Raw genomic sequence first — 22,387 nt, forward strand, 5'->3', positions numbered from 1 at the left:
GAATGTGTTCGTCAGGAGTTGAGATGAAGTCATATAAGGAAGTCTAGCAAGGGAATAAACACATATAGGAAATGCCTGTCATTTTGATCATGGAAGTATAAAACTATTTGTATAGGTTGTGAGAGATCCTCCTTCTAAACCCCTACCTTCAAGCTGAATCTGACTATTCTGTACTTTTGTCTACGTTTTGTATGCATACATTACAAAATGCCTTGTAATAACACCAATCGATAGTGAGATGAGAAATAGTTGACTCATATGGTTTTTCCATGACATGACTGCAGTTGAAGCTGTCATGATGAGGGTGTTGATGCTGTTTCAAGGATTTAATGTATATGTATATATAAAAAGGAGGAAACAGAAAAAAGAAATTAGTCAAATTAGCTCGAAATAATTTGGAGTTTGTAAATAGTGCATGCAACATGACCTAAATGGAAATGCCTAGCATGATTTGCTTGCTTGTGTTTTTGGTGAAAAGCTGTATGTTTGAACTCAATTAGTGTGACTTGCATTATGTTGATAGTTACCCTGAAGTTTTCCCATTGCCCAGGCTGGAGATACAGGAAGTTAAGAGCACGGTTCGAGGTTTGGTTTCGACCCTATTTTGGGTTTGACCAAAGTTTTTCATGTTTTGGTTGGCCATTGTGGTGGTCAAATAGCCATATTTGATCTGAAACCTCAGGGGAACTCTAATTAAGCATCTCTAAACATATTGAAACCTTTACAAGTTTAGATTGTAAAAAAAGAGTCCCAGAATGGTAGTTTGATTTCCTACCCTAGGTTAGCAATGTATGCTGTGCCCTGCAGTTATGCTTTCTCAAGTATAGTCTATTCTACCCATAATTTTGTATAAGAACACACAAAATTTAATGAAAATAGCTAAAATATGTATTAAAAATGAAGAAAAACCTTTTAATATTACATAATGTCAAAGTGTTATAAATATAAGTACAAGTGTAAAAGTGTTACAAGTAATCAAGAATGAGTGTCTAACCAAGGTTAAAACACCCCTCCAACTCTATGTTAGAACAAGGATTGGGACAACTAAAGTGGAAATCAAGGTTGGGAACAAGGATTTTACATTTATGGGACAACTACAAACCTTGAATTCTTAGTGCGATACTCTCAATTTAGTGTTTATGCATAATACATGTTATCAATAGCTCTTTTTAAAAAATTTTTTATGCAAAATGTTTAAAAAGGTGTTTCATATCCATTTATCTGCGTATCTTAGCGTATCTCCGATACGATACGATACGATACCCTTCGATACGTATCTTAATTTTGGTTGACTGATATGGCGACCGATACCAATACTTTAATCCTTGCTAGAAGGTCACCTATATTTATCCTTAGCTAATGAGATGGTATTGGTAGTTGAGTCACTTTATTGTTGGTCTTCAACAACTTTTTTTTGGATGAATAAATTAATTCATTACCAAGAGAGAAGAATATACAAGGGGGAAAAAAGGGGGGGAAAGGCAGGCCCAGAACAAGGCCAACCAAAACAATTAAGCTAGATCTACAGCCAGATCAACCAAAACAAGACAAAAGAAGGGGAACACAGCCTAATCAAGGCTAGCAGCAACCGAAGGTTGAGATGAGCCAACCAAGGGAACCAAACAAGGGAACCAAGCAAGGGCGGATGGTGGAGGGATATGGAGTAAGGTGGCTATCTGAAGGTTCCAAGAGGCCATGATATGCCTGTTCCTAGGGGAGTTAGGGATAGGCTTTGGGTGAAGGGATTGGATTTTGGAGGTAACATCAAAGAAGATGGCTTTCCAAATCTTGTCTAAGGAGCGGGAATTGGAAGACCATCTACGCATGTTATGCTCCATCCAGATGTGGCTAATGGTGGTAGAAAAGGCAAGCTTCCCGATGGTGTCACTGATGTAAGGGCCTAAAAAGGTCATGTCCAACCAAATCCATTCTCTGTCGAAGTCAAGGATGGGCCTACTGGAGGGCCAACATTTAGAGAGAACCAACTTCCAGACAGAGGAGGGGAAGGGACAGTCAAAGAAGATGTGGTTGATGTCCTCAGAGCTGAGGGGGCAGAAGCAGCAGGAGGGGGAAACTGGGAAATGGCAGTGGATGAGGAATGCTTGGGTTGGGAGACAGTGGGAGAGGCATCTCTAGAGAGTGAGGCTATGACAGGGGATGTGACCTTTGAACCAAACAAGGTTACGCCAGGGAACCAAGGGACCAGAAGACCTAACATAGGAACAAGCAGAGGCAGAGGAGAACATTCCATTGGGAGATGGGAGTCACCTACGAGGCAGCTGAGGGAGAGAGGCCTAGAGATAATGAAGAGGAGGCTGGGAAGGAGGGGGGACCAGCCACAGGGGGAAAGGATGTAGGACACAGTAGCAGACTTGGGGATGCCGGAAGAGTAAATGGTTCTTGGGGTAACCAAGGAGGAAAGGATACCTGCAGGGTGACAGGGATCCATCCACAGGGAGGTGGATTAGCCATTGCCAATAGAGATAGAAATGGCATTGAGGGCGAGATGTCTAAGGGAAAGTATTTTTCTCTAGATCCAGGAAGCGTCTGGTGGGACGGGGTAGACCAGAGTGAGTGGCCTTTAAGAAGATGAGAGTGGACCCAGTTTACCCAAATCCCTTTCTGCACAGGAAATTTTCCATATGAGTTTGAGAATACCCACGGAATTGACCTCACTGATTTTTCTAATGCCAAGCCCCCTTCAGCTTTGGGAAGGTAGACCTTGTCCCAATAGAACGGATAAAGGAATCTGGAGGCTTCAACACCTTTCCAAAGAAAAGAGCAGAAGATTCCTTCAATGGACTTGATAGTAGAAGTAGGGTGGGAGTAGATTCTCGACCAATAAAGATACATGGATTGAAGCACGGATCGGATGAGGGTGAGACGGCCAGCATAGGAGAGCAGCCTACCTTTCTGGAGCTGGAGCTTCTTCCTCAGGAGGTGAAGCATGGGGGAGCAATGGTGGGGTAGAGAGCCTGGAAGAGATGAGAGGGAGGCCTAGGTATCTGACAGGTAGAGAGCCAAGGGAGAATCCAGTGATACCCAGAGGAGAGCCTGGGTGTCGAGGGAGACAGCGGAGAGAAATAGGTTCGATTTGAGCAGGTTAATGTGGAGGCCAGAGATGGATTCAAAGGCATGAAGGGAATCCATAATGGTGGAGATGGAGGTGGGATCAACTTTGGAGAAGATCATGATATCATCTGTGAATGCAAGATAGGTAAGAAGCTGGGATTTGCATTTGGGCATGGGAGAGATAAGATAGAGGTCAGTGGCGGATTGAATGGATCTAGATAGGACTTCCAGGGAAAGGGAGAATAGAAAGGTGGAAAGGGGGCATCCTTGATGGATGCCTCTCCCAGAATGAAAGTACCCCGTAGGGCTGCCATTGACAACGATAGAGAATCTGGGGGAGGAAATACAAGAGTGGATCCAATGGACGAAGGATGGAGGGAATGACATGTTAAGGAGGACAGTGGAGATGAAATTCCAGCTCAGAGTGTCAAATGCCTTATGGATGTCAATCTTGAGGAGAGCGGCAGACCGCGGACAATCTTGTGACAGAGCAATATATTGTCAACAATGCTTCTTCCTGCAATGAAAGAAGATTGGCTCGGACTCACCAGACTGTCTATGACTTTTTGGATCCTGTTTGAAAGGATTTTGGCGACAAATTTGTAGCGTAGGTTACAAAGAGAGATGGGCCTGAAGTCATTCATGGTGGCTGCTCCCTCTTTTTTGGGGATGAGACAAAGAAAGGAATGATTGACACCACTGATCTGATTGGGATTGAAGAAGAAGCTGCGGGCGGCAAGGATGAGATCCTAGTGGATAATATTCCAACAAGAGAAGAACCCCATGCTAAAGCCATCCGGGCCAGGGGCTTTGTGGGAAAGGATGGCAGAAAGAATTTCCTCCTCAGAGGGGATAGCCTGGAGGCCAGGGAGGAGGTCGTCAAGGACGAACTTATTGAGGAGGAGATAGGGAATGGGGGGCAGGGAGGAGTTTGGGGGGAGAAAGATTCCCTGGAAGTGGGAGATCGCCTCAGCTTTAATGGCCTCAGGGCTGCTAAGCTTAGCACCGGAGGAGGAGATGAGCTTGGGGATGGAGTTCACATTATTTCTAGCCTTGAGAGACCTATGGAAGAAAACAGTGTTAGAGTCTCCAAGGTTTAACCATTTGATCCTAGCCTTTTGATGAAGGAAGCTTTCTTCTTGGGTAAGAAGAAGAGAGAGCTCTGAAGCGGTAGATTTCTCATCTACCACAAGGACAGGATTAAGGAGGTCCAATTGGATTCTGGACTGAATGGAGAGAAGTCTGTCCCGACAGGAAGAATCACAGGAGGAGTTGTTGCCAAAAGTGGAAGAGTTCCAAAGTGTGAGAGAGGCCTTGACGTTCTTGAGCTTGTTGGCGAAGGCAATGAGGGGGGAGGGAAGGATTGATGGGGATGTTCCAGGCCTCTCTCACTAAGGGGAGGAAATCCGGGTGAGAGGTCCACATGTTGAAGAATCTGAAGGGCTTGGGGCCAAAGGAGCGAAAGGGAAGGACATGAATGGAAATTGGACTGTGATCCGAAATTTTGGGGAGGTTGAAGCAAGCATGGGAGGAAGGGAATGAAGTGAGCCAGGAAGGAATGGTCGGGTTGTAGAGGTTCCCTCGTGAGGTGATCACAGCCCAATTAATTTCGTCGATGGCATCATCTAGGGAGTCCCTCACGGCCGACCGGTAATAAGGCCAGAAGGGAATGGTCTTCAATTGGATCAATCAAGCTGGCAGCAGGGAGCTCCAGAGAGGCTTCTGTAGTGGCCAAGGGCAGCAGATGGGGTGTTGATGCAGGTGCAGCAAATAATTGGCCAAATATGGCCAAGAAAAAGAGGACGGCGGCAAGTGGGGACTTCCAAGGGGATCGCGAGTAGTAGCAGCAGCAATGGGGCCTTCCAAGGCCAGAGAACCGTGGACAGATGAAGATGAAGATACGAAGGTTGACGGAGAATCATTCGAACAAGTAGCTGAAAGGGTTCGAAGAGCAGCGGCATAGGGGCCTTCGAAGGATAGAGTACCTTGGGCAGTAGAAGATGGAGGAGCGATGGATGCCGAAGAGTCATTCGAATCAGAAGATGAAGAAGTCCGGAATTGCATAGGGCCTTCCAAGGCCAGAGAACCAGAATCAGGGGCGATTGAAACAGGAATCCCGGCTGACAATAGACTAGGGGGGTCCAACAGATGATCGGCGGCGGCGGCGGCGGTGGAGGGGCCTTCCAAGGCCAGGGTGGTGACGGAGGAGTCACATTGAGCCAGACGGGGGTGCTGGCCAACGGCAGTTGTGCAGGCAGGGCCCGCAACGAAGTCTGTCGAAGAAGCAGGGGAGCAGGAGTCGGGCAAGAGGGGAGCCGGGTGCGGGTCAACCATGGATGGGTGAGGAGCAGAATGATGGGTCGGTTCAAGTCTGTGAAAGGCTGGGTGGGTTGGGGTAGGGTCAGGCAAGGCTGGATGGGTCGGAGGGCGATGGAAGGGACTGGTCGGGTTGTAGAGATTCCCCCGATATAGCGGGTGATTTGCTGCGAATTTGGAGAATGTATTAAGGAGATGAACCAACAAGAATTGGTTAAGCGGTTTGAAAGGCAAAACCGGATTGGTTTGGTCAGGAGGGGGGGCCCGGTCTAGGGTTGATTCACCTGAAGGGGATAAGGGGGTACAAGGGTAACTGGAGGAGAGAGAAGTGTTTACATAAGCAAAGAAAGAATCAGGAAGAGGAAGGAGCGGCGGCAGAGAGGGAGCAGGGGTTTCAGATGGTATAGTCGAAAATCAGGAAGGGGCTCGAAGCCAGCCTGGTCATCAGGGATCACATCGGAAGCAGCAGGGAAGGGACGTGAACTATCATCAGACATTGATGGGTCGTTGGTGTCAGCAAGGGTCGCAAGCTTCAAGAACCGGTTGCAACCGGCTGTCACAGAGGGCTCCAATGGACCAACAGTACATGCACGAAGGTCAAAAGCTTCAGAGGTACAAGCAGCGGTACCAGAATCCGACAATGTCCGACTGATCTCTGGGTCATTATTATTATTTTTTTCTTTTCTTTTTCCCTTTCTCCGGAAGGAGATCTCAGAGATTGTCGGAGCAGTTGAATCAGTTGAGGGGGCTTGATTCTTCACACAGTTTGGAGTGTTATGGCTGAAGCATTTGCAGAGGGTGCAGGTTGGTGGAACCCAATCGTATTGCACTGCTTGGATGGAGGAATGCCCTTCACCATTGATGATGGTGACTGAAGATGGAAGGAGCTGCTCGGCTTGGACCTCGATGCAGATTCGGGCGTAGGATAATCTATCCATCATCTTGGTACGCTTGACGGAGTACAGGGGCTTACCGATAATGGATCTAACCAGACTTAGTCCCTTGGGACACCAAAAGTGGAGCGGGAGGTTAGGGAAGATAACCTCCTCCCACTGGCGCAAGAAGATAGGCTTCTTCCCCACATACCAAGGTCCACCATCCAAGGCGGCAGATTTGTTCAGGGTAGAGGAGAAGACAAAGATGAAGGTTCTAGAGTCAACCATGTAGGTGGAGAGGGTACCATTGAGTTCCCATTGATTCAATAAAGATGCCTTGACAACAGAAAAGGGGGGGCGGCTGCCAAGGAAGAACTCAATAACTTGCGCCATTTTTCTTTATCAAGGAGACCAGGTGGACAGAGCCCCACCGGGGTGGAGTTGAGAGATGAGGGACGATGGAAGAACAGGGAGTGGCCAATGGAGGGAGGAAGGGAAGGAGGAGGAGGAGAGACGGAGGAAGGAGGGGGGGAGGAGGAAGCGACGACAGTAGACCAGGGGCCGTCGAGCAGGGGAGGCGGAGGGTGCTGGATTCAGGCAAGGGTCAAGAGGATGTGAAGGGGGGCCGACGGCAGGAGCCGCTGGAGGGAAGGGTGGCATGGGTCAGGTCATCAGTTCACAGGGGAAGGGTCAAGCTTATTCACCCATCTAAGCATTGTCACGATCTGTGATGCTTTTACAAAATAGCTGTTTACAATTTTGTCTTCAACAACTTAATTTATCCTAAATATTCATTTCTCGGGATTGCTATTTCCAAAGAGTTGCCCTTGGCTACATAATGAAATTTTAAATATCTATTTCATCACTGTTCAAAATAGAAAAAAAGTCATTATTCGTTGGAAGTTTGTACTTCACCTTATAAGAATTTTATAGCAAATAAAAAAAAAAAATGTCACGGTAATTTTATAAGCAAAAATATTTATAACTGGGCTGCTTGATCCATTATATTGTTTATTTCTGCTAAGTGACCAGTCACTTTAGCTCATCTGTGACAGTCTGATTACACCAAGTTGCTAGACACATACACATGATATCATATTGGTTCCTGCTTATTGTGGTACTTAAGATATTTTTGAACTTCTTCATGTGGAATGCCATATTTTTTATTTACTATATTTATTTGTATTTCTATTTTAGATTTCATCATTTCTTGGAGTGCTTCAGAAGTACTGGCCCTCTTTAAGTTGTGGTTCACCGTCTACCTGCTTTGGTGGAAGAGGATTGTTTTGGGCCCATGAGGTGCTTACTCTTTTTAAAATTATTTAATTATTTGTTTTTTCTAGCTTCCATTTGTTATAATGCTAATTATGTTTCCTTATTCCATTTTTATCATGGACAACTTCGGGAATACACATTGACAGTGGGGTAACAGTCTTCAACCTTTACTTTCATTACATCATGTTATGAGATATGTATCAGATATTTTCTCTTGAACTTAGATTAGATACTGAAAATTTCCATGAAGAATGTTCTGTCCTTGTAACTGTCACCCACCTCTGAATTGATTCAGAACATCCAGTCCCTGGGCTACCTTTCACATGAGTTATAACAAAAGAGTAATAAATACTGAGCAATCCTGTATCCCCAAAATTACTCTCTCTGATTTATTTGATATTTTAGAAGTTAGCTGTCAGAACTTCAATTAAGTAATTGTGTACGGTATACTGCTATACATGTATGTTCTCTTCCATCTCTAATAAATTTGTTTTTTGACAATATATTAAAAAAAAAAAAAAAAAAAAAAAAAAAGAAAAAGAAAAAGAGCTTCACCTAGATGTGTTCATACCATCCAGTCACTAAGCTGCAGCTGAGGTATAATAATTTGGTGAATATTTAATTTGTGCACTTGAGTAGTCCTAGAATTTTTCTAACACTGCCATCTGTCTGACGTATTTTAGTATTTTTTCAGCTATAGCCTTCATACTGAAGAGTAAAATGATATGGATGATAGCAGCTCTTCTTAGGTTATTGCTATAATTACTTTTAGCTTTTGCTTCTGCCAATTTTCATCACATTGCAACCAACATGGAGGTGAACATTCTTATCCCAGATGAAGCATGAGGCCCTTTACAAAAATATCTAGTCCATGATTCATCTGAACATTTTCTTCCTTTTTCATAGTTTCTTAAATCAAAAGAGCCACATACACCATGCTTGGTTTTGTAGTTCATTTGAATGGGCTTATGAGTATAGCTCTGAAGCCATGAGTGACTGATGCGACATGGGCCCCAAAATCCCAATTTAGAGTCGCTATGGGCACACAAGATTAATAAATGGCTCAATTTAAGTGTGTAGTAGCAGAACTGTAAATATCCTGGAATTTAGGACTAACAAGTGAAGAGGAGTTGGGATTTAATTGGAAACAACTGTTTTAGTAGGGTAATTCTGAAATTTAAAATAAAAGAGAGAATTGAACCAAACAACTTAAGAAATAAGGACATGTATGTATTTTCCTAAGATCAGGCCCTTGTAAATAACATAAGTTGTCATCCCATACCTTTCTATAAACAGCAAACCAACGATGAGTGAACTAGGTTTGCAAGTGTGAGAACTTCTTCACAAGAGATCCAATCGAGCTAAAACTTCAGGAGATTAATCCCAACTTCCAGCCCTCTTTAATTTAACTGAATACAACCCAAAGGATCAACTTAGGAATGGATATGAGAACCCTGAAATCATATTTGGCAGAAGTAGAGAGAACAGGTTGAGTTTCAGTTCAAAACTCCTACTTCCAGCAGGGTTTTGGGCTTTGAATTTGCAGAGAGGGTCGCTCAAATGTGGGGATTAGATGGAGAGGGAAGAAGGTGAGAAAGATCGATACTCAGTCATGGGAGACTGTAGTATCCAGAAACAGAGCACCAAGCGTAGGATTGAGCAAATCAAAGGGAAGGGAGAAATAAAAGAAAAATAGAAGAAGTAAGAGGGAAGGAGAACCTGGAAGCACAGAGAAGTAAAGATTAACATGCACCTACTCCGATGAACCTTTTCTGAGTGTCCTTCTGGCCTCCATGGCTGCCCTCTTTGGCGAAGGGATCTCTCTTCCCAACTCCCCTACCCCCTACTCCTTGCCTGCATCCTCCATTCCCTCTCCCCCTCCATTGGGAGAAGCTTGGAACCCTCTTTAAACACTCCATTTCTCTCCCTGCTGATGGACTCCCTCTTCACTTCACTCCCCCATCCAAACTGGGGGATTCCTTGTTTGCGAACTGCCCTAAAGGCATTTTGGACTCTGAAGCAGCTCGATGGGAGAACTCCCTCGTTGGTCACTTCCTAGGCTGGCATCCCCCCTTCCATCTTGTCAAACTCTCATTGCTCAAACAATGGAGACCTATCGGAACCGTGGAAACCTTTCTTCTGAACCATGGCTTCTTCTTATTCAAGTTTTTTGATGAACAAGAGAAGTTGCGTTGCTTGGAAGGTGGACCTTGGATGGTTGGTCGAGAACCTATCTTTCGATTCTTTCTACGGCCTTGGCAGCGACATCTCCTCCTCAGTTGAATTGACTATTCATCCATCCCCCTTTGGATCTCTCTTCCTGGTCTCCCCCTGTATTTTTGGTGCTCAGAAGGACTTAGCTTTGTGGGATTGGTTATCGGCATTCCTTTATGCTCTGACGCAAGAATTAACTGAAAGGGCCATCTGGCCTACGCCAGAATATGTGTTGAGGCCTTTGCTAAAGACCACCTACCTTCCTCCATTTTTGTCAAGGAGGGTGACGAGCCCTGCTTCCAGCAAGCTGTCCTCTATGACTGGAAGCCACCCCAGTGTTTAACATGAAAGGTCTTTGGCCATGACTCGGCTCTCTGTAAGCCATTTGATCCGCCTTCAGATCCTTTGAGTGCCGTGCCTTCTGATTCCATTGGTCCTATTTTTCAATGCGATCATTCGGTTATGTCTGTTAACGAAAGAGGGTTTCCCTTTTGTCCGCCAGAGAGGTAGAGGGAAAACTAGATGCCCGAATTATCTCCAAACTTCCGTTGCTGAAACTCTCTGCTCTTCGCTCTCCGCTCTCCGCTCTCCGCTGGTTCAAGACCCCCCTTTGTCTAATGGGAAAAACTGATTTGCCATTTTAGACTCTGCTGGGGAAGATATCGAGGAGCTTCCCTCCTCTATCAATCGAACTGATTTTGTCCCTTCTGGATAGAAGACGCTTGCCCAAGTAGAAGATTCCACCTCTGATTCTTCCTTAGGATGCTCCTTGGGCATTGCTTCTGGATCTATTGACACCGGATCTCGTTCCTCTTCTTTGCTAACGAAAGCTGCCACTGGCTCTCTGTCACTTGCAACTCTTAAGACGCTCAATGCTTCTTCGGGTCTTCCTGTCCCTCCTGATATTGGGCCATGCTTCTCCCCCTCGTCTGCCACATTATTGGTTGACCCAACCTTGCTTATTGCTGCTCCCCACCTACCCCTAGTTTGTTTGGTTCAACTGGTTAGCCCCTCCTTTGGTCCATCTCCTTTGAACGTTGTCATCTTAGCCTTGGGCCCCTTGCCTCGGGACACTGGGCCTTCCTCTGCCCATGCCCAACTTTCCAACTCCAACCACTTAAACATTTCCCCCTCGTCTTTAGCCTAGGCCCTTCCCTTGCCAGTTTCGGATCTGGATACCCAGAGGCCTTTGCCAGTCTGTTCTTCCTTACCCGCAAGCAAATCTAAAAAAAAAAAAAAAAAAAATCCTCTATCAATTACGGGAAAACCCGAAACACTTCCCCTCGGCCATTAACCATTTCTCCCTGTCCACAGGAGCTTCCCATCCTTGTCTCTTCTGGACGCTCTTACCAGCATCGCCATCGGTCCGAGTCCTCTGGCTTGCCCGGCTCCTTTGTGGAGTATTCGTTGCACTCCCCCTCTATGACCTGCTATCCCAAGGTTTTTTTTGGAATTCTAGGGGTCTGATGTCCCCTGAGAAGCATGTTGCTGTTCATCTCCTCATTAAGGACCTTTGCCCGTCTTTTTGCTGCTTACTGGAGACTCATGTCAAGGAGTCTTCTTTTACCCTTATTGCTTCCATTATCTTCCTTGACTGGTCTTTCTTAACCAATCACTCTCACCACCCTGATGATCGAATCTGTTTCCTCTGGGACAACTTTAAGCTATCTGTCTCCCTCCTTTCCTCCACCCCCAGCTACTCCACCTCACTCTCTGACCTTGCTGGTAGTTTTTCCTTCTTCCTCTCCGCCATTTATGCCTCTAACCGAGCAGCAGACAGGGAGGTTCTCTGGAACGACCTTCGCTGCATTGCTGGCTAGATTGGATCCCATCCTTGGAGGGTATGTGGAGACTTTAATGTCATTCGGTTCAGTCATGAGAAGCAAGGTGGTTGTAATATAAATACTGCAAATGTTGATGATATTGCGGTTGATGACCTTAGATGGTCGGGTTCCAATTATACTTGAAACAACAGAAGATCGGGCTCTGCCTACATAGCTTGTAAATTGGAGAGTGTTGGTAAAGGAATCTTGCCTCTTATCCTTCCCATCCTCTCATGCTGTTTTTGAATCCCTTGTCATATTTGACCACAGTCCCATCTCCCTTTTAATCCATCCCTACACCTCCTCTGGGTCTAAACCCTTTAAATTTTTTGATATTTGTTCTTCTCAATCCTGATTTCCTCTCCATTGTCCAGGAAGCCTGGCTAAAGCTTGTCCATGGTCTCTCCACCCCCTTCCTTGCTTTGGCCAGAAAGCTTAGGAATGTGAAGGAAGCCCTTAAAATTTGGAATACTAACTCCTTCGGGAACATTTCTTCTCAAGTTGTTGATTGCAGGATTAAGCTTGCCTCTATTCAGTTTTGGCTCCTAACAGATCACTTGAACCCTTCCTTGGCAGATGAGGAAAAGATTGAATCTACAAACCTTTGTTCCCTTCTTGGTAGGAGGAAAGTTTTCTAAGGCAGAAGGCTAGAATCAATTGGCTGGAATTGGGTGATACTAATTCGGCGTATTTTCACTGATCTTTGAAAGCTGGAAACAACTTCAACTCCATCCCTAGTCTTGTCAACTCGAGTGGAAACCAAGTCTTCAAAGTTGATGAGATAAAAGAAGTTGCAGTTGACTGCTTCAAGAACTTGTTCAATCTAAGGTCTTCACCTAGCACTACCATCCCGGCCGGTCTTATAAACAAATTCATTCCTGATAATTTGGCTAGTTTGCTCATGGCTATCCCTGCTGTTGAAGAAATTGAGGCCTCTATATTATCTCACAAAGCAAGTAAAGCTCTTGGTCCTGATGGTTTTAGTATGGGCTTCTTACCCTCTTGTTGGGACATCATTAAGGAAGATTTGGTCAATGCAGTCAAGAGTTTCTTCTTTAATCCTTGCTAGATCAAAGGTATCAGTCACACTTTTCTCTGCCTCACTCCTAAGAAAGGAGTTGACTCTATGACAAACTTTAGGCCAATCTCCTTGTGCAACCTTTTATATAAGTTCATTGCCAACAGAATCGAGACTATCTTTGATCCCCCTATCAGTATCAAACAGTCGGCTTTTATCGCGAGCAGAAGTATTACAGACAACATCCTCCTCTGTCATGAGGTGGTCAGAGGCTTTGACAATTCCTCAGCAGCTCTTTTGAAGATTGATATTCATAATGCTTTTGATTCTTTGAGATGGGATTCCATTCTTTCAGTTCTTACCGAGATGGGATTTCCACCAGTTTTTGTGAATTGGATCTATCAGTCAGTGTATTGCTTCTCCACGCTTATCTATTTTGGTTAATGGAAGCCCAACTGGTTACTTCCCGTCCTCTGCAGGAATTCGTTAGGGATGCCCTCTCTCCCCTTACCTAGTTTGCCTAGCTATGGGAGTACTCTCTAGAAGTATTCAAGTGGCTACTGATCAGAAGCTTATCTCTCCCATCCCAAAGTGCAAGGCTCTTAAGGTTACTCACCTTGCTTTTGCGGATGATTTGATAATCTTCTCTAAAGCTAATGACTCTTCCCTTGATACCATAACGCACTGCTTGAACCACTTTGCTTTAATATTGGGTCTCCTCATCAGTCCTGCCAAATCTCTTCTCTTCCTTGCTGGTGTCTATGAGGATGTCAAAGCCTCCCTACTGGAGAAGATTGGTTCTGACCTTGGCTGGTTCCCGGTTATTACCTTGGGTTACCTCTCATTCCTGCTAGGCTCTCGACCCATCATTGTATGCCTATGCTTTACCTCATTAGAAAGCATCTTCATCTTTGGAAAGGCAAGCTCCTCTCTATTGCAGGCCGTTTGGAGCTTATCAGATCCGTCCTCTAAGCCTCATATATTTATTGGTCAGGCATTTTCGGCCTCCCCAAGCCCACCATCTCCAAGATTGAGTCCATCTTTGCTTCGTTTCGTTGGAAAGGCTATGACTGCATCAGATTCCTTTGGCCTCTTTCCTGGGTGGATGTCTGCACCCCAAAAGCGGAAGGGGGATTGGGTTGAGGCGTATCAGGGAAGTCAACATGGCCGGTTTGATTAATCTGATGTGGAAGTTGGCCTCCAAGCAGAAAGGCATATGGGTCGATTGGGCTTATTTCAACCATTCTTAGATCATACTCCTTTTGGACTATGCGCCCCTCTGCTGATGCCTCTTGGATGTGGCATAAGATCACTGCTATTAGGCCACTTGTGGCCAGAACTATTTCCACTCAAATTGTTGATGGGGCCTCCACATTTCTCTGGCTAGATCCTTGGCATCCTATGGGAGTTCTCTCCCTTATCCTTTCCGCCAGAACAATCTATGCCTCTGGCCTTCCCAGACATGCCCTTGTTGTGGATATCTTATACTCTGGCTCTTGGTCTCCTCCATCCTCGTCCTCGGATCAGATCACTGATATCTGGAATTCTCTGTCGGCCATCTCTAGAACTTGACATCTCAGGCATGATTCCATCTGCTGTTCCCCGTCCCCCTCAGGTCTCTTTAGCACTAGGGCGGCTTGAGACTTTCTCAGGACTCACGACACTCCCCCTACCACAAGCTCACCTGGTTCAAGCATCATATCCCCCGGCAAAGCTTCATAGCCTGGCGAGTGTGCACCAAATGCCTTCCCACTCAGGCTTTTCTCATCCTGCGAAGAATCCCAGTTCCTCCTCAATGTTCTTTATGTGGACCTGAGCCTGAGAATATTAATCACCTCTTCTTTGCCTGCCCTGTTTCCTCATCTATTTGGAAGGGTCCTGGCAAAATGTTGGCTTTCTAATAGGATCATTCTCCCCTTTGAGAGGGAATGGATCTGGGTGGATATGACTTTTCAGAGGAAGACCATCTGTGACTTAGTAGGCAAACTCGTTTTTTGAGCTACCATAAATCAAATCTGGATGGAAAGAAATCATAGGAAATGGATTTCCAACTCTCGGCCTTTGGAAAGATTTGGGCCTCCATTTCCTTTGATGTCAAAGCTAAGATTGCAAATGTGCCATCCTTATAACCGCTCCCCAATAAATTGTCACATTGTTGCTTCGTAGGAGCTCCCTAACTTTCTTATTCGGAATTCTTCCTCTATTGGAGGATAGACCCCGGTTTTTGCTTTCTCTCCCCTCTTTCTCCCCTCTCTTTAGGGGTTGTATGTATTTTCTTCTTCTTGGTAATGAATATTTTTTTTATTCACCCAAAAAAAAGAGGGAAGGAGAAAATAAGAGAGGGAAAAGGAAGAGTGCGACTAAGATAGGGAGGAAGAATGGATAAGAAGGAAGAAGAAACCAGAAATCAACAACCACACTACAGTCAGTACAGTAACAACTAGTAACTCTAAACTTTCAATTCAATATTGAGTCTCTTTCCGTCTTTGGGTTACATAAGAAGAAATCCAATTCAAATAGAAACCTACCAAACTAGGCAACTAAAAACAAAATAGGAAATTAGTCTTTCTTTTGATTGTAATTTTTTGTTTTTTGGACACAAGTCAGACAGAAACATACAACCTGGCTGCCAGAGCACGACGAAACTGAAACAAAGAGCAGAGAACCCTAAAGTGCCACCGCTTGGAGCAGCCTGGCCTCCCCTTCCCTATCCTTTTTTCTTCTTCTCTTCTCCTCTCCCTTTCCCTCTCATTCTCTACTCTTCTTCTTCACCCTCTTCCTCTGAACTTTTTTTCTTCTTCTTCTTCTTCTCCGGTCTCACACTTCTAGGATGTCGTGATCCACCCCTTGCCATCTCGGCAATCCTTCCACTCTTGCCTTGACTCAAATCTGGTGATGGTCTTGCCGGGATCCTCTTGATCCTCCCTGATTGACTCGTTGGCTCCTTCTGCTGTTGACGTTCTCTGGGCTTGCAGCTACTCATCCTCGAGTTGTTGCTTTGATCAGGTATAGCTATGTCGCCGTCCATCCGCTGCTCCGACCTGCTCCCAAAACGGTTGCTGGCTCCTCCCCCCTCCGTCGACGCTCTCTGGGCCTGTAGGTGCTCATCCTTGAGTCGCTGCATAGTTAGAGTGTGCCATTGTGCCGCTGACCTTGCCATGCTCTCTTCGAGATCTTTGGCAGATCAAACGTCTTCTCTCGTTTCTTCGTTCACTGCTGGCCCAGAGTTCTTCAATCCTTAATGCACTAGCCAGTTGGAAGGATTTGAACTATTACTAAACCAGCCTTCGAAGACTAAAGGAACGAAAGCAGGCAACATGGGTATGCTACTTCTTGCGAGAATGGCCCTCCCTACTATAGACTACGCTCGGAAAGTCGGTGATAAGTAAGAAGAGAAGAGAAGAATTTGAAAGAAGAAAAGTGAAGTCCTGGGAAGTACTTCACTTAGCCTTTCTCTAGTAGCTTCGCTACCTCTTTCCTCACTATGCTTCGCTTGACTTGAGTTGGGAAGAGTCAAACCCTTCCATTCCTTGGTCGTACTTTTGGGATGTTATTTGATCAAGAATGGGATTGAGAGAGCTAGCCTTGATTTCGTCTTCATTGACCGAGTAGCTGGACAAAGAACAAAGGAAAGGGACCAATCTCACTCATCCAAAACTTCGATCTCATTGACTCAATGAATAAAATGTCTAATCCTCTTGCTTCAAGCGGGACACCCAGAAAAAAGGTGGGTGTTGCAAAGGGCAAGTCCAGGTATGAAGGGTACGTAAGATGGTGATTTCTTGGCAAGCTCTTTGCAAGGCTTGCAACCCGTAAGGTTGCCAGCCATGCTTAGTCGACAGCCGCCTTGCCGTTGCCCTCCGTAAGGCTGGCGCCTCATCTTCGCGGCTATCTCTTCCTTGAGGCCAGCTTCTCTCTTGACCGTGGCCCCCTGTAAGGCCTACTCCCAGCTGCTGTGCCTGCCTTTTTTTTGTCGGAACTTCGATTCATGTCTTGACGACTGGAAGTTGAAGTGATGAGATATAATGGTAGGGTTTGGTGGAACCCTACCTCAATTTTCCTTGTTTGCCCCTCCTCCTTTGGGCTTCTGGGTTCTTGTTCAGCCCGTGGGCTTTAGAATTTTAACTTGTTGGGCTTCTTGGCTATTTTTATTTTAAGTCCGTGTGGGCTTTGTGTTGTAATGGACATGTCAATGACATATCTTCTCCTTAAGCCCATTGGGGCTTGGATGCTGTCTTTTCTGGACTTTGGTTACCCTTATAGGGTTTGTAATCTCCCTTAGGGGATATATTCTCCCTCCCCCCTTGGTAGGGAAGATAGATTTATCTTGACTCCCTCCCCACTGGATCCTTCTCCTCTCTTTGCTTGGCAGCTTGTCCGCACCCTTGGTACCCTCTATCCTTGGCATAGAATGACCTGGTTCAATTCCCACATCCCCCACCATAGTTTCACTTTTTGGAGAACCTTATCCAATTGCCTTCTTACTCAAGCTTTCCTTATCCACTGCCATATTCCTATTTCCCCCTCTTGTTGCCTTTGTTGGATTGGCCTTGAAAACACCAACCACCTCTTCTTTGATTGCCCCTTCTCTTTTATCTGGAAAAAAGTCCTTGCCCTCTATTGGCCTTCCAGAAGATCCCCCCTCCTCCTCTCCCATAAATAGATTTAGATTGGCATGACCTTTACCGGGAAAACCATCTGTGAGACCGCTTGGAAGCTCGCGTTTGGAGCCACCATCTCTCACATTTGGATGGACCGAAACCTCCATAGATGGACTTCCAACTCCAGGTCTTTTGACAAGATTTGGAAAGCCATCTACTTTGAGGTCTCTTCCAAGTTTGCTTCGATGCCGCCTTCTCCGGTCGCCAGCACCCCTAAGAACATTCACATTGTCTTTTCCTAGGATCTCCCCTTCCCCCTTCCCCTTTTGGGATGTAGCATCTTCTTTGATTTTGGTTTTTCTTCTTTGCCCTTGGGGGTTATACATTCCCTCCTTTTTCTCCCTCCCTCCTTGGTAATGAATTTCTTACAACAACACAACTCAGCCTTATCCTAACTGAATGGGGTCGGCTGCATGGATTCATGTCTTCATGTGTTAAAAAAAAATAAAACTTTGGGACATCCCACTCATGAACAATTGGCAATCCGGATCTTAGCCCTTCAGGCAGCTCTGTTAGATACCATACTTGGGTGAAGACTTTACTTTTGCATGTCTCATCTTACTAACTCATCAATGGTCATTTTTGGCTTGCCCTTAGCCCTTTTACCTCCATCCATATGCATTTGGTCACTCCTCCATGCTAGGGCATCCAAAGGCCTCCTTTGAACATGCCCATACCATCATAACTGACATTCTCTGAGCATATTTTGAATTGGGGCAATTCCTAAATCAGTTCTTACCTTGTCATTTCTTTTTCTATCTCTCAAGGTTTTGCCACACATCCATCTGAACATCCTCATTTCAGCCACACTCAATTTATCTATGTTGCGCTTCTTGACTGCCCAACATTCTGCACCATACATTATAGCTGGTCTTATGATTGTCGTGTAGAATTTTCTCTTAAGCTATAGAGGAATACATCGATCACATAACACTCCAGACGTCCCTCTCCATTTCATCCATCCTACTTCAATTCTATGGGAAACATCATCATCAATCTCACCTTCCTTGTTTAAGGTAGAGCTCAGATATTTGAAACAGTCGCTTTGCGGGATCTCTCTCCCCTCAATTTTCACTCCCTCGCTATCAATCCTCAATCGACTAAAGTTACACATCGTATATTCCGTCTTCGCTGTACTTATCTTAAGACCTCTCGATTCCAAAGTATATCTCCATAGTTCCAACTTATCATTAATCTCTGCTACTGTTTTACTGATTAGAACAATATCATCTACAAAAAGCATACACCACGGGATCTCTCCTTGAATATTCATGATTAAATCATCCATGATAAGTGTAAACAGGTAGGGGCTTAACGCAGATCCTTGATGTAACCAGCTAGTAATAGCAGGTTACATCTAACACTAGTCACCATATCTCCATACATGTCTTTAATTATATCTACGTATTTACTTGACACCCTTTTCTTCTCTAAAACTTGTCAGATTAAATCTCTGAGGACCCTGCCGTAGGCATTTTCTAGGTCGACAAAAACCATATGGAGATCGGTCTTGTAGGTTCTATATTTTTCCATAAGCCTCTTAAGAAGGTAAATTGCTTCTGTAGTGGATCTCCCAGGCATGAAACCGAATTGGTTCCCTGAGATTTTGGTTTCTCTTCTTAAGCGAACTTCTATTACCATCTCCCATAGTTTTATAGTATGGCTCATGAGTGCTATGCCTCTATAGTTGTTGCAGCTCTGTATACTGCCTTTATTTTTGTAAATTGGGACAATAACACTTCTCCACTCATCAGGCATCTTTTTTGTGTTCATGATCTTGTTAAACAGTTTGGTTAACCAAACAACCCCACGTGGTCCCAAATTCTTCCACACTTCAATTAGGACCTCATCTGGATCTGGTGTCTTCCTTACTTTCATCTTCCTCAAGGTTTCTTTAACCTTGTTCACTCTTATCTTGCGTTTATACCTATGATTCCTGTTGTCGAGCAGAATACTTGAAACACTCCTATTAGGGCTGTCTCCATTAAGTAGGTTACACAAATATTCATTCCATCTCCTCTTTATGTCTTCATCTTGCACAAGCACTCTACGCTCCTCATCTTAATACATCGAACATGGTCGCGATCCATGCTCTTCCTTTCCCGAATTTTAGCTATCTTATTAATAGCCTGTTCCCCTTCTTTGGTATTTAAATTGTTGTAGAAATCATCATATTTTCTTGCCCATCCTTTCCCCACAATCTTTTTTGCTTCGTTTCTGGCGGCCTTATATCTCTCTTTATCTTCGACTTCCCCAGTCCTTTGCCAAATCTTAAAATTATCTTTCTTAGTCTTGATGGTAGTCTAGACCACCACATCCCACCACCAAGTCTCTCTAGGGGCCAACTTAGTACCCTTAGACACCCCTAAGACCTCCTTGGCAACTTTCTTAATGCAATCCATCATTTCATTCCACATCATGTTGGCGTCCCCATCACAATCCCACTTCCCATGCTTCACTACATTATCTGTAAAAGACTCCACTGACTCACCTTTCAATCTCCCCCACCTAATCTTAGGGCAAACATATTTACTTGGTTTCTTCTTCGATAAATAGAAGCACATGTCCAAGATCAACAATCTATGTTGCGAGGTTAAACTCTCCCTAGGGATGACCTTATAGTCCTTACACATCCAATGGTCCGACCTTCTAGTGAGTAAGAAGTCTATTTGACTAGAATGCTATCTACTTTTGAATGTAATTTAGTGTTTTTCCCTTTTATCGAAAAGAGTGTTAGCAATGGATAGATCATAGGCGGTTGCGAACTCCAAAACTGACGTTCCCTCATTCCTCTCCCACAACTCCATAACCTCCGTGCACCTCTACATAACCTCTCTTATCCTTACCAATGTGTCCGTTAAGATCCCTTCCCATAATAATCTTTTCATCCGGTCTAAAGCTATGCCTCAATCCATCCTTGTGTTCCCAAAATTGTAGCTTGCAGCTCTCATCCAATCCGTTTGGGGAGCGTAAACGCTAATAATGCTGACCACCTCTTTATCTAACGCGAGCTTTAGGGATAGAATCCTATCACCCACTCTTTTAACATCTACCACATTGTTCTTCAGGTCTTTATCCACCACTATGCCAACTCCACCTTTACCACTTTGGTCCCCCAAATAAAGTTTAAAGTTGTCCAACATCTTAGCTTTTATCCCGTTTTCCATCTAGGCTCTTGGATACAAGCAATGTTAATCTTTCTCCTTCTTATGACATCTATCAACTCCAAACTCTTGCCCGTCAGCGATCCAATGTTCCAGGTAGCACATCAAATCCTCTTTTTATAGCCAACATTTATAACACACTCTTGTACATGTTGCAAAGTTGATCGATGCCGTGTGTCGTTTGCGTGGGATGCCCTGACAGCAGGAAAAAAAGACATAGGACACAAAAGGAGTGAAATACGATAAAAAAATATGGGGATCCATGCAAAGGGTGGATTAGCTGGATATAATATGGTGCCTGCTGCCTACCTAACGCACCAAAATAGAACTATATATATATATATATGGTATGAAAAAAGACAAAGATATAGGTAAGGAATGAAACCTAGCACAATAAACAAGGGTTCTCAGTATATAAATGAAAAGCATATGACAATCAACCAACGTACAGTGTACGAAACAACAAGATTCTACCACAACACATACATCAAACCAACTCCACTAGTACTGTATGCAAGACACTATCAATCCATGTAGGATCCCAGCTGTATATTCTAGCATATTCTAGTTGCCTATAACTAGGATTAGTTTTTTTCCATTACCTTGTATACTAGGATCCATATCGCATGTGTATGGTAAGTCAAATATCCATATCGCATGTATATGCTAAGTCCTAGCTCACTATTGTGTATTTATTTATCTTTTCAATAGAATGAAAACACAGAATCTTAAAACCCTAAAATACAAGTTCTGTCATGGTATCAGAGCATCATAAGCTCCACACAGCTTAGCTGCCCCTCCCTCCCTCCCTCATGGCCAGCACCGACACCCCCAAGGGAGATCAGACACCAGCCGCCCTCTCTCTTTCTCCTCTTCCTTCTTCAACTCAATCTTCTCCCTCCATTCCCAATGCACACCATTATCTCTCCATCAAACTAGGCTCCAAAATTTTTTTATTTTGGAAGACCCAGCTGAAACCATTCCTTGAAGGACAGAATTTGCTTTGTTTTTTAACTGCCTCTAACCCCTATCCCTCTGACCCAAGTGCTGCTGCTGCTGCCTGGTGTCAACAAGATGCGCTCATTCGTAGCCTCCTATTGCATCTCTCTCTGAAGAGGTCTTTCCTTATTGGTAAACCCACTAGCCAGGCCATATGGGAGACGTTGAACAATGCATATGCCTCTGCCTCCCCCACTCGTGTCCTCTCTCTCCATTTGGCCCTGCAAGACCTTGTTCACAAACTTGAGGAATCGGTGTCTTCCTCCAATGTGCGAAGAGCCTCTCTGACGAATTAAGTGCTGCCGGTGAACCCCTCAAAATCGCTGGCTTTAACATACACGTCTTCAGGGCTTTACGCTCTGATCTTATAGAGGTCATTCCCACCTTGCTTATCACTCCACTCCAGTCTCCTATGATGATCTACATGCGCTACTCCTCAGCCACGAGTTCCTTGTTAGCTCTTCCCTGAAGAAGCTTGCCATCACTGATCCTCCATCCAGTGACTCCAACCCCTCTGCTAATCAGGCAACCAAAACCACTAAAGGGGGCTCGCTAACTGATCCGCCTCAATCTCAGCCCTCTAATTGTGGTTCTTCCCAGGGCTGTGGAGGTCGCAATTGTGGAGGACGTGGTCATGGAGGGCACTATTCCCAATAGGGCTAAGGACGTCTCTTCTGCACTATCTGCTATCGCGCCAACCATGCAGCCTCTACCTACTACTATCGCCCCTTACCCCTGCCGCTTACCACACATATCCTAGCCCTATGACCACCTACCCTACCTGGCCTACTCCCCCTGTGAACCCACCATCCGCCTACCATGCCCAGCATAACCCCTACTTTACCACCCCACCTTCATCCACATGATACCCTGATACTGGTGCTACACACCATGTCATGCCCGACCTCCATTCTCTATCATATGACAACTATTCAGGTCAGGATCAGCTACAGGTCGACAATGGTAAGGG

At 44.8% G+C, this 22,387-nt stretch overlaps 1 protein-coding gene across 2 annotated transcripts in view; it reads left to right on the forward strand.

Annotated features, from left to right (window-relative positions):
• The window catches only part of LOC122085891 (ribonuclease 2), a 69,775-nt gene that overhangs the window by 30,187 nt on the left and 17,201 nt on the right, over window positions 1-22,387 (forward strand). For both annotated transcript variants that reach the window (XM_042654495.1, XM_042654493.1), the window contains exons 4-5: window positions 7,461-7,562; window positions 7,685-7,688. In XM_042654495.1, the coding sequence (XP_042510429.1) occupies window positions 7,461-7,562; window positions 7,685-7,688 (106 nt within the window). The remainder of the gene's footprint in view (window positions 1-7,460; window positions 7,563-7,684; window positions 7,689-22,387) is intronic.

The sequence above is a fragment of the Macadamia integrifolia genome, chromosome 8 (assembly GCF_013358625.1).
Source record: "Macadamia integrifolia cultivar HAES 741 chromosome 8, SCU_Mint_v3, whole genome shotgun sequence".
NCBI lineage: Eukaryota > Viridiplantae > Streptophyta > Magnoliopsida > Proteales > Proteaceae > Macadamia > Macadamia integrifolia.